The 10,867-nt window shown below is 36.5% G+C and overlaps 1 protein-coding gene across 2 annotated transcripts; it reads left to right on the top strand.

The window, feature by feature from the left end:
- The first annotated feature begins 840 nt into the window (after nucleotides 1-840).
- Nucleotides 841-10,865, top strand: LOC103323391 (ion channel CASTOR-like). Of its 2 annotated transcripts, none has more exons than XM_008225387.3 (12): nucleotides 841-1,711; nucleotides 1,795-1,866; nucleotides 3,958-4,563; nucleotides 4,687-4,869; nucleotides 5,673-5,732; nucleotides 5,942-6,145; nucleotides 6,306-6,554; nucleotides 7,712-7,810; nucleotides 8,210-8,404; nucleotides 8,775-8,867; nucleotides 9,450-9,704; nucleotides 10,266-10,865. In XM_008225387.3, exons 1-12 carry the CDS (start codon nucleotides 1,259-1,261, stop codon nucleotides 10,482-10,484), a joined length of 2,688 nt encoding a protein of 895 aa, XP_008223609.2. In that variant the 5' UTR covers nucleotides 841-1,258; the 3' UTR covers nucleotides 10,485-10,865. The 2 variants fall into 2 exon arrangements, with proteins under 2 accessions (XP_008223609.2, XP_008223608.2); XM_008225386.3 differs by lacking the exon at nucleotides 7,712-7,810 and adding an exon at nucleotides 7,868-7,966 and having other exon boundaries at nucleotides 846-1,711.
- Nucleotides 10,866-10,867: the final 2 nt, after the last annotated feature.

The following is a 10,867-nucleotide window of genomic DNA, read 5'->3' as shown; positions in this document are numbered from 1 at the left end:
CAAACTCATCTGAATGATTGAAGAGAAAAAGTAAGCTTACTATAAAAACGGGTTTGTTGCACATCCCCTTAGGCCACGTGTCCCATCACGCCTTTTCCTGTTGGGACTTTCTTTCCTTCCTCCCTTTAATTCATTTTTTAATTTTAAACCCAAAATCTTACAACCCACCACATTAAAAACAAATAGTTTTAAAAAAAAGAAATTGCTCCCGGCGATTTCACTATTATGTTGTAAGAGCTGAATTGAATTTATCAACTTCTCTTTAATCGACTTTTGATCGTTAACCAAGCAATAAGCTTTAGCCCATATTTTATGTTTATAGTGCACCATTTCAATCCAAACCATATATATCTACTCACAACACAACTCATGGTTGTATTACCAACAAAGAAATGCCCCAAACAATAAGCTTCAACCCATATTTTTTGTTTTATAGTGCATCATTTCAATCCAATCGCGTTTTAAACCATATGTATTTACCATCACTGCCAATGTTGTTCGAACTCCATTAGTGTCAAAGTGTCATGCACACAGTGGCTAAATTTTTCATGACCCACCTTCCCTAGCAATATATTGTTTGCTTTAGGCCAGGGCCCTCACGATTTTGTTTATGGGCTCAAGCTTATGCTACTTTGCCCAAAAGACTTCTTGCTAGAAAGTGAAGTGACCACACATATATGACATTTCACATTTCCCTTGTTGAGCAAGATCTCTCGCTGAGCAATGTGAATTTTGTCATATACGTTGGTCTTGTGCTTGATGTGAAAAATCAACATATCTCCAAAGCAACAATAATCATGTAGGGATTGAGAGTCTCTCCAAAACAAATTTGTCGAAAAATTCTCCTCATCTACACCATATATGCAGAAGAAAAGAGAAAGGAAAAAAAAAAAAACCCTCAAAGTCGGCTATTACCTCTGTGTTCATGTAGTTTTCTCTTTAGTATATCTCTACTCTTATCGGGAACAAGAACAAGTATTTTCAAAGAAATTATTTCGTAGTGCCAAACATTCAGAAGCCATTACACACCTTAGGTTTTAGGTCAACGCATTTTGTTGTCACCCCAAATTAATTTATTAACAAGGCACTAATCAATTCCAAGCCTAACAACTCCTTCCTTAAATTCAAAACAGCCACCAATGATTTCTAACAAAGTTCTCAAAACGATTTTGCAGAGACAATTAGCAAGAAATAAAGCCCAAACAGATTTCAAATTGAATTCCCAAAAAGTACCTACACTTTTACAATTATCCCAACAATGTCCCTCGACTCCGACTCAGCAGCAGTAGCTTCCACCAGCAGAGACTGGTACTTTCCCTCACCGCCCTTCATCCACAACAACTCGAACTCAACGAAATTTCCAAAATACCCTCGAAGATTCCCAACAAACCCCAGGCCGTCCCAACACCTTCCTCCCGATTATCGGCCGCCATTTGGCGGCGTTTCGTCTCCCAATTCGTCGCCGCCATTTCGCAGCGTTTCGTCCTCGACCTCGGCCCCTCACAGAGCTTTTAACCATGAGAGGCTTAGACGGAGGGTCAACTTCGGTCGCCGGCGAGAGAAGCCGCAGCAAAACGACGTCAACGAGGCCATTCCAAGCGTTTCCGACGGCGTTTCGAGAAGAAGATCGGAGGTTTCGAGTGCGGTTTCGGGCGATAAGTTTTTGGGAAATGGTTTCAACGTTCGGTGGAAAATGACCTTTTTCGTAGCGGTACTCTCTCTCACCAATTGATATTTGTACATACATATACATTTATGATTTTGATCCCAAATTTTTTTTTGTGCATCCGGCAGATTGCGACGACAGTATTTTCATCAGTGGTGTACCAGAATTACTGTTTACATATCCAAGTCAATGAGTTGCAGGTATAGTTCTATTGCTTGCGATGCTTACAGTATTTATTTATTAAAGAATGAAAGAAATGAAATATTAGAGACATCTCAATTAGTATCACTTGGCACTTTTAATGTCGATAGGCATGTACATTTTTTTCTCTCCTTTTGTCCAAAAAAAAAAAAAAGAGAAATTTTTGTAATAAAATAAATGAAAAAGTAGTTGAAATGAAATGAAATAAATTTAAATTTAGTTTGGATGTATGTAGTAAATTAACTCATAACTTATATGAATTCCTTGTATTTCCGTATATGACATCTAGGATTCCTTGACTTGTACTGGCAGATATACTCATATGTCCCGGACACCTTATCGCATTGCAATTTCCGTTTTGCCTTGTAATTTATTTTGTTTTCCGGAAGACACATTAATATAATAGTCCTTTTGGTTGATCAGATACTGGTCTTTAGTTTGTCATGTAAAACTAATAGCATCTAACTTGAATAGCCATTAAAAACAAAAGGATTATTTTTAACAATTTGTTGAAATTTTACTTTACCAGAATCGTTGGTTAAAAAGCTTGTGAGATAACCAAATATTTTTGTGAAATTCAAACATGGAGCTTTAATAAGATTCAGCCTGCAAACACTATGAGTGGAACTAAGCAAAGTAAGCTATTTGAACTTATTGTTTTAGTTTTGGTTGATCTTTTAGATAACATACGTGATTCATCGAAAAAAGAAACATAAAAACAAAGAAGAAAAACTTTAAGGCTGTGTATGGATGGCTGCAATAGGAGATTCAAATGGATTTCATGCAATAGGATATTCCCAGTAATAGGATACTTGTATTTTCCTTACTCAGTCCAATTTTAAATAAAAACAAAACTAAGATTTTCAGTAATTTTTCAGCAAAAGGAAAAACAAAAACAGAAACTTTAATCGGAAATTTGAATACGTGACACACACTTGTGTTTCACCGCCTTCCCGCAACATTCAGACTTGTAACTAGGCTTTAATGTTATACTTGATTCTGCACCATCTCACCAAAATATGGGAGTCCTTCAATTTATAGCTCGATGTTATTTTTTTCCTATTGGTTTCCATTCCTAAAATCCTAGAATTTTTTTATCTATATGAAAATGCAAAAAATAATTGGGTTCGTTTTGGCAGCCCTAGTTAAACCAAAGCAAAAATTTTCTTTTACAAACTGGCTCAGAAGAACAAGAATAATATTTGTTTGGCTAAAAGGGTAGAGCAAGAGTGGTTTTTTGAGGTAGATTAAAAAGTACCCAAAGATTTTCTAAATTAATTTACCAGGAAAAGGAAAAGTACAAAGTAAGGAGGATCACAGAGGTGCTTAATTGGCAATGATGCCTTTATGTTTGGAGCACTGAAAACACCACAGAAGCCTAGTTGGTTCTGGCAGATCCCTCAGAATTCTCTGAGGTTAGAGCTCTTAGTTTGAAGATGAGGTGTTTTTATTCAATAATCTTTCCTTTTCCTTTCCTTTTTATTTTTATTTTCTTGTTTCACTCCTGCAAAGCAGGAAGAAAAATACCAACCTGTTAGGGGTTTAAGATATCCAGAAGATGTGGTATATATCTATACAAGCCTGGTTTAGGTTCGCCTAGGATATTCCTACCTGGGCAGGTTCAAATGCCGAAGTGAGCCAGGTCAAAAGTTTTTCTTCATTTCTTCCACTAAGATGGGGTATCTCATACTTTTTTTTCCTTACCGTTTTCTTAATTTCCCCCCTAATTTTCGTAGTGGCTTTGGTAAGTTTTTGTACTCTTTCACAATTTTAGTTTTTAAGGCTTTTCTACTACAATGCCAATCACAATTTTCAGTAAAACACTGTCAAAACCAAATTTACGAATAAGATAAGAATGAGAAACTTATTTGTTGCTCAGTTCATATAACAGCTTGTGCATCTGGTTTCATGTTTCCTCGGATAGGTCAAAGTGCCTTTCAATGATGATTTCTTTTTCTGTTTTTTTCCCAATCTGACTACGATGTTGTGTCCCCTAGATATGAGCTGGGCCTACTAATTTTTCTGTTAATGTATGGAACTTTGTTTAAATGGTGAGGCCATACTAATTGAAACCCATGCTCTGCTTTCAGGAACATATTTCCAAGCTTGAATTTACGTTACGAGCCTACAATTTGTCAGATTCTATGGAGCTCATCAGTTCCTTTGGGCAGCAGAGTGATCTCCATAGCAAAATTTTAAAAAGATTAGCTCTTATGGTCTCCCTCACACTTTTATCTATGCCTGTCCTAGCTTTCAAGTACATTGATTATGTCTCTAGATCAAGGTCATCAGAAAACATTTCAGAAGAAGTGTCTCTAAACAAACAGCTAGCATATCGAGTTGATTTGTTTTTATCAGTCCACCCATATTCTAAGCCATTGGCATTGTTAGTTGCAACTCTATTACTTATTTTTCTTGGTGGTTTAGCACTCTTCGGAGTGAAAGATGATAGCTTAGCAGAATGCCTTTGGTTATCGTGGACTTATGTAGCTGATTCTGGCAACCATACTGACTCTGAAAAGATTGGTGAAAGGCTCGTTTCAGTTTCCATTAGCTTTGGCGGTATGCTCATATTTGCAATGATGCTTGGACTTGTATCTGATGCAATTTCGGAGAAGTTTGATTCATTGAGGAAAGGAAGAAGTAAGGTGGTTGAGCAAAACCATACTTTAATTCTTGGCTGGAGTGATAAATTGGTAAAGTTCTGATTGCTTTGCTTATTTTCAGAAAAAGTTAAAAGTTTTACTTTAAGGAAAACTGTTTTAGTAGCTTGAATTGCATTTTTGTTCCATTTGTTAAGTATTCCATTGTAAATTCAGGGATCGTTATTGAATCAGCTTGCAATAGCCAATGAGAGTTTGGGTGGAGGGATTGTTGTAGTCATGGCTGAGCGAGATAAAGAGGAAATGGAACTTGACATTGCTAAAATGGAGTTTAATTTCAAAGGAACATCCGTAATATGCAGAAGTGGGAGCCCTCTTATTTTGGCTGACCTGAAAAAGGTATGAGTGCTTGCCTTCTTTGGGTTATTTGAATTAAAAATATGGTTAGAATTTTCTCCTCTATGACGCCCAGCAATTTCAGGAGGCATGCGAGGCAGGAGAGGGGCACAATAAAATATGATGAACTTCATAACTCCAATTTTTATACAGAATTTTATGATCTACCTCAGTAGGATAATTGAACTGGAACAGTTAGATAATTGAGTGAAGATATATTAATGTGGGTTGGCACATGGGGCCAAATGGGTTTGGTTTTTGTGACAACTCAAGTCAGTCTGGTCTTCTCACTTTAAGTCATATTTTTATGAAATGATGGAGTGATTTTAAAATACCTTAAAGTGTTTTGGACTTGGTTTTTTTGTAAATTTTGGCACAAGCTCATGGTGTTCACTTTGAAATGTAACTTGCCATTGACGAATTTCAGAGTTATCTATTTGAAGATCAACTTTAGTTATCTGATTATTTTCAACTTCAGTCCTAGGGGGTGTTACGTATCAACTACAAAGTGTTCCTTTTGTTATATACACATCAACGAATAGGTTTAATTTCATTAAAATAGAAAAAGAAACAAACTAAATCCTTTCTCAGTAATTCCTCTCTCTTCATTTTTCTTCATCTCTTTGTCTTCTCTGAAATTTCAGCAGCCATAAACCTTCTTTGCTCTACAAAAATATTAGATTTATTAATCATAAGAAACACTCACTGTGTGTCAGAACTGTTTCGTAATGCATGCATACGATGCTGAAACTATTCATGCCATTTGTATGCCTCTCTATGTGTGTTACTTATACAACTATTTGCAGGTCTCTGTCTCTACAGCCCGTGCAATAATTGTCCTTGCTGAAGATGGAAATGCTGATCAGGTATACTTGAATTAGAAAATTTAAATTCTCTAATATTTAATATCATAGTATACTTATATGTGTCAAACCAGGGTAATTTTTTAATATTATTAAAAAATAATTAGTTTCTTTAAACTTTTTAAAAACATGTAAGTTAACTTTACAGAAGTCTATTCCTTTTCCTATTTTTATTCCTACACACCAACATATTGTTCACTGGTTTGACGCAGAGTGATGCCCGTGCATTGAGAACAGTTTTAAGTCTAACTGGAGTAAAAGAAGGGCTGAGAGGACATATTGTGGTTGAACTAAGTGATCTTGACAATGAGGTTCTTGTTAAACTTGTTGGTGGAGATCTTGTTGAAACTGTTGTGGCTCATGATGTAATTGGCCGTTTGATGATTCAATGTGCTAGGCAGCCTGGACTTGCACAGGTCACTTTCCGTTAGTGTTGCATGATTTTAACTTTATTGTGGATGGTCACACAATTCTATTTCAATGCAACTTTTTGTGATTTTTTTTTTTTGGTAACTAAATTTCTTGTCGATTATGACAATTGATTGTCTTCTATTCCCCCTCTGATGGACCTAGCAGATCTGGGAAGATATCCTTGGGTTTGAAAATTGCGAGTTCTACATCAAAAGATGGTCACAGTTGGATGGCATGCATTTTGAGGATGTATTGATCAGTTATCCTGATGCCATTCCTTGTGGAATCAAGGTTGCATCATTAGGTGGTAAAATTATTTTGAATCCCGATGACTCTTATGTTCTACAAGAAGGCGATGAAGTGCTTGTCATAGCCGAGGATGACGATACCTATGCTCCTGCACCATTGCCTACGGTGAATTCCAATTCCTTTAAAGCATAGAGTTTCCAAATTTTAGCTTGGTGTTTCTGCTAGTTTGTTTTATCTTTTTCACTTTTCATTTTCTCCTTTTGTTTGTGTTGATGGTCTACTTAAGGTTACTAATTCTAGAGTACGTCATTGAAAAATAAACATATTTAGTTAAATTAGTTCTCAGAGACGTTGATTTCTCCTTGTCCTAGTCATGATGCATTTAGGGTCACTGTTTGAGGGTGACAAAGAACAAATAAATAAATATACTGCAGATAGATAAGTATTTTTTTCCCTTCAGCAACTATCATCCGTAAGATTCAAAGCCAGGACCTCCTCCAACAACGCGGTACCAAATGGTCAATGGGAAACATATTACAGAGATAGAAAAATAATTAGTGCATTAAGAGAGAGAAGTTATTGGCGACTTGGGTATCAGCGATTAGCCTTTCTTTCTAGTTCTCTATATCACATCAGATCCTTGATGTTTTTATTTTTGGTTAGGAAGCAATCATTCAATTACTGTGCTGATGATTAATTATATGGAACAAATGGAAAAGCTATTTGATTGTTTTCAAAGTTTTTATTATGGAAATTGCAGATTTTTTTTTTCCTTTTTTTACTAATAAAGTTTCAGAATTGTTTATCATGTAAAAAAGAAATCGTGTGATGGATAAATCAATACATATTACAACATTAGAATATGGAACACATCTACTACTTGACCTTAACATTTAATCACATTAGATGTGCCTTCATCATTCATTCTTTTGGCCTAATCGTTGTAGACATGTCCATTGTGCATTCAAATTGCAGGATCATGATCGTTTTCCTTTGTAGATATTTTAGGTAATGCCCTTTGATGTTGTGATGTCTGTCGAATTTCATGGTTACACATTGGTAGTACCATTCTCCGGGGCTGTTGTCACAGTTAGCCCCTTGTTACGATTATTAGCCATCGAATGTCAGAATGAACACAAGATTGAGTGAAAATGCAGCCAATGAGAACTAGCGCTGCAGAGAAAGGGCTATAAGTTAGAGGTCAATCTTTTAAAGAATAAGCTCTTTTAGACCACATTAGGATGATGCCTACCATGGAGTTATAGTGAATAGAAGATAGCATAATTAAAACTCACAAAACTATAATCACTTTGATCATTCAGGTCAAAGAGGCATCTTTCATACACATTGCCCGAACAGCAAGAAAGCCACAGAAGATTCTACTTTGTGGATGGAGGAGGGACATTGATGATATGCTTGTGGTAAGTTCTTTCTGTTGATGCCCCTAATTATTCTTTTTCTTCGCCTGAATGCTGCAGGTCTGGAGAGGAAGTCTACCCAAAGACTTTATTGTTCCAAAGTCTGCAGAAAGGATACTTTTTTGCGGTTGGCGGCGAGATATGGAGGATATGATTATGGTAATGAAACGTGATGTCTGCAATCATGCTCCCAGTACTTCGGGTGCAGTTCTAGTATACAAACTGATGATACTCATCTCAGAGACAGCTTCCTGTTTTCCTATGCAGCTTCAAAATAGACTGCATCTCTGGATTCAAGTTTAAAAGTTTCAGAAGTAGCACTGCCACATCTACATTGCTGCTGTTAATTGATTATTAAATTTTGCTCTTATAGAATTAGATTCATGCATCTATGATTTGTAGGTATTGGATGCCTTTCTGGCCCCTAGTTCAGAGCTCTGGATGTTCAACGAGGTTGCTGAAAAGGAGAGGGAAAAGAAGCTCATTGAAGGTGGCCTTGACATCAGCCGGTTGGTGAATATAACTTTAGTTAATCGTGAGGGGAATGCTGTCATACGCCGTCATTTAGAAAGCCTTCCTTTGCAATCTTTTGATTCGGTGAGCAACAAAGTGTTTAGTGTCTCCTTTATAAATATCTGTGGTAAGGTAGTTAGAGGGATGGAAATTCATATATAAAGAAAATGATGACTCATGCTATATGTGAAGTGAAATGATCAACATCAACCGGACCTGCCATTGGAAAGAACCTGCTGGCTGAGTTTTCTATCTTATTGGGGTATCGTTTCTGGGCAGTGATATTATTTTACCATCTAAAATGTGGTAGATCAGTTAGTGACAATTACTTAACCTTCATTGGTGTCCGTGTGTAGGGTCTTTACTTTTCTGTGACGTTTATGATAATTACTTAAACATGTCTAAATCATTTCACAGGTTAGACATGTGCTCATCTAGTAATTCATCTGTACAGATCTTAATTTTGGCTGATGAGTCTGTGGAAGACTCAGCAATCCAAGCTGATTCCAGATCTCTTGCAACATTACTTTTAATTCGTGATATTCAGGTACTTGCAATTTGATTTTGGAGTGCACCATTAAACTACTGGTACAATTAACTTTCTAAGAATTATTTCTTCTATTGTCATAATTTCTCAGACATTATACTCTTAACCTGTTTTGATTTTGTTGGTAAAATACTTTATTTTTCTTTTATTTTTTGGGGGGGGCGGCGGGGAACTGTGGGGGGTGTTTGTGATCCTGTTCTAGAATCATCGGTCTGGACATGACTGAATGTGAAATGAGAAAGCTAGCATCCAACAAATCTGGGTATTGATATTCATTGTTTTGTTCTATTCAACTTGCCACTTTTAGCTTTCATTATTAGTGTAGAGAATGAGAGAATGGATGATTTTTTATTTATTTATTCTATTTATCTATTTTATTTTTAGCTTACATTGGAAGTTATGTAATAGCATTGAGATTTGAGTAGAATTATATTTTTCTTTTGTATCATCAAAGATTTAATTTTCTTGAGGACTATATGTGAAGATATCATACTGGTTGCCGAGGAGATTCAGGTTATCAATTTTCATTGTTTATCTATCTTCAGTTCCAATCCTATATACTTGTGTTATTCAAATTTCCAGGCTAAGCGTCTCCCTATGGTAACACATGTTCAAAGAGGAAGCTTCTCACAAGGCTCATGGATAGGAGAAATGCAGCAAGCTTCAGATAAGTCAGTTATAATTAGTGAAATTCTGGACCCAAGGACTAAAAATCTATTATCCATGTCAAAGATCAGCGATTATGTGCTATCGAATGAGCTCGTAAGCATGGCATTGGCCATGGTGGCTGAGGATCGGCAAATAAATGATGTGTTGGAAGAGCTGTTTGCAGAGGAGGTATTCTTCTCTTTGTTACATATGATTCCATTCCTTGCAGTAGTACCAGAATTTTATTTGCAGTCAAAATATACTTCACATGAGCTCTCCCTTCAAACTGTCCACTAGAAAATATACTTTACTATTTAGGATAACTCCTCAATGGAGCCCAAGTCACTAACTAATACAGAGCAGATTTCCTTTTACTATGAAAATGGAAGTTGTGACGGTTACAACCGAATATTTTTTGTCTCTATCTGCCCAATTATCTTGGCGTTTTGCTTCCAAAGGAATTCTTCTGTAAAAACTAACTCCTCGTATCTTAATCCAAGCATTCAAGTTACTAAAACCAAGCATCTGTGAAACCTGCTCCAAGTCCCAAACGATATCAGACCTCAAGTTTGACCAAGTCTAAACTGCTTTCAGTAAAGCAGTAGGATCACCCAAATTAGTGTATTGGATAAAATCGTTAAAAACCCTGTTGTTATAAATGGTTCTTTAATTCTTGATGGAGGTGCAGTTTGTTCTTATAAGTAGTTAATTACTTATTTCACCAACCTTACCTTGTGTTTGATTTATCAGGGCAATGAATTGCAAATAAGGCAAGCAGATCTCTATCTCCGTGAAGGTGAGGAATTGAGCTTCTATGAAGTACTCTTGCGAGCTCGACAGAGGAGAGAGGTCATGATTGGTTACCGTTTAGCCAATGCTGAGAGAGCTGTCATCAATCCCCCATCCAAAAGTGAGAGACGGAGGTGGTCAGTGAAGGATGTTTTTGTGGTGATTGCGGAGAAGGAATGAAGCATTTCTAAATCAACAGTGAAGACAGTGTTTGAAATTCCATGTGAAATCGGGGATGATCTTACTCTTTTCCGTTGCAAATGCCCATCTGACTTTGGAAGTAAGAGAAAGCGAAAAGAAAAAAAATTCCTTACAGACCCCCTGTGCCAAAAACCAACCTCAAAGTTTTCAGATCAAATGGTCACTACCAGTAGAGATTTGTGTACTGGCTGCTGTACATTATGTTCCCATCGATCAGTGAGTGCTTTACAGTAGCCGAAGCTATGGGATGTTGCCGTCGGAACCAGGATGAATTCATATTTGAGGGTGTTTTCCGTGTTCAACATGTACATGATTTTATTTTTGGCCATGTTCCTATAGTTTGAGCAATGTTTCATTCTAGT

Source organism: Prunus mume, linkage group LG2 (assembly GCF_029339155.1).
Source record: "Prunus mume cultivar Tortuosa linkage group LG2, ASM2933915v1, whole genome shotgun sequence".
NCBI classification, from domain to species: domain Eukaryota; kingdom Viridiplantae; phylum Streptophyta; class Magnoliopsida; order Rosales; family Rosaceae; genus Prunus; species Prunus mume.
The sequence above is the reverse complement of the archived record's forward strand: the minus strand, read 5'-3'. Positions and strand labels throughout refer to the sequence as shown.